This window comes from Arachis stenosperma, chromosome 2 (assembly GCF_014773155.1).
Source record: "Arachis stenosperma cultivar V10309 chromosome 2, arast.V10309.gnm1.PFL2, whole genome shotgun sequence".
NCBI lineage: Eukaryota > Viridiplantae > Streptophyta > Magnoliopsida > Fabales > Fabaceae > Arachis > Arachis stenosperma.
The window spans coordinates 4,438,311-4,439,803 of NC_080378.1; the positions used below are offsets into that span (position 1 = coordinate 4,438,311).

A 1,493-nucleotide genomic window follows, 5' to 3' on the forward strand; every position below is an offset into this window, starting at 1 on the left:
ATGTGTTTCCTTGCTCACAAGAATAATAGATTGGTGAATGTGTATTTTGAGCATGGGGTGTCATCTCCATATTATTTACAAGATCAGGAGAAAAAAGTAGACACGGACAATACAGGAGTAGATGTTGCAGAAGAAGAAGGTGTTATGGTCACTCCTAATGACAAAACGAGGAACCCCAGCAATCAATCCCCCCAAAACAAGCCAACACCTGTCAACACCATTGACATTCCGAACCCTCCTATCAATCCAATGCCTCCTACTAATCCAATACCTCTAATTAAGCCAGAATATCTCATGAATCCAAAACCTCTAAGTCAGGAGAAGCTTTTTGTCAATCCAAATGATCAATCTCAGGCAAAGTCTCCTACTAATCAAAAACCAAAACCTCCCACTAATCCAAAGCCAAAGCCTCCTATTAGTCAAAAGCCAAAACCTCCTACTAATTTAAAGCCGAAACCTCCTACTAAGCCTATTCTCCCTAAAAGTGCGTCAACAGCAACACCCAACTCCACACCCAAATCCACCCTCAAGAAGAAAACGACAACAACCACCCATAATTTTGGGCCTTGTACGAGGAGTGTTGCTAAGGAAAAGGCAGTGATGCAAGCATGACATAAGGGAGGTGATGCACTATCCTCTGATTCATATGATAGTGACGAAGATAGTTTGTATAAGCCAAGGATCGAAGATAATTCTTCTGATGATGATGATTATGATAATGATGTTTGTAAGGTTAAGACTATTAAAAAGACATCAGATTTAAACATGCTCCTGCTGCTGTGTTTGCTATTGAGGATGATGCATTTATTGAGAAAGTCTCAAATGGAGATGTGGACCTATACTTCATGGGAGGAACAAGGAATGATGCATATAATGCATACGATCCAGGGACTGACTCAGACGAGGCAAATTCATGGCATTCTAAAGAAGTGAAGACTCCCCCAAATTCAGAGGATGAGGGGACAGATGAGGAGTCTGAAGATGTTTGTCCTGTGTTTAGAGAAGGTATAAGGTTTGGAGAACTGCAATTGGAAGTTGGCATGAAATTCAACACAAAATGAGACTTTAAGGAGGCTGTTAGGGAGTTCACAATCTAAGAGGACAGACGGATTAGGTTCAGGAAGAATGACAATATGAGGATGAGGGCTACTTGTAAAGTGAAAGGATGTCCATGGGTGGTGTATGCATCAAAGGATCATGAAGATACTTGTTGGCAAATAAAGACCTTCGTTAATGATCATACATGCCCAAAGGAAGATAAGAACAGGACAACTAACAGAAATTGGGTGGCAAGTAAACTAGTCAAGAAGGTTAGGAGAAGTACCTAAATTTCAAGTATTGTGATGCTGCCACTTACTTCAAGTCAAGGTTTGACTTGTCCTTGAACAAGAACTCAATATCAAGGGCCCTCTTTGATGCAAGAAATATGGTGTTCGGAGATGAAAAAGAACAGTACAAAATGCTGAGAGATTATGGTCTTACATTTCTTAAGA

At 40.3% G+C, this 1,493-nt stretch overlaps 1 protein-coding gene across 1 annotated transcript; it reads left to right on the forward strand.

Annotated features, from left to right (window-relative positions):
• Positions 1 to 1,061, forward strand: LOC130962404 (uncharacterized). The gene is made up of 2 exons (XM_057888620.1): positions 1 to 484; positions 751 to 1,061. The coding sequence occupies exons 1-2, from the start codon at positions 1 to 3 to the stop codon at positions 1,059 to 1,061; spliced, it is 795 nt and encodes a 264-aa protein (XP_057744603.1).
• The last annotated feature ends 432 nt before the right edge of the window (positions 1,062 to 1,493 follow it).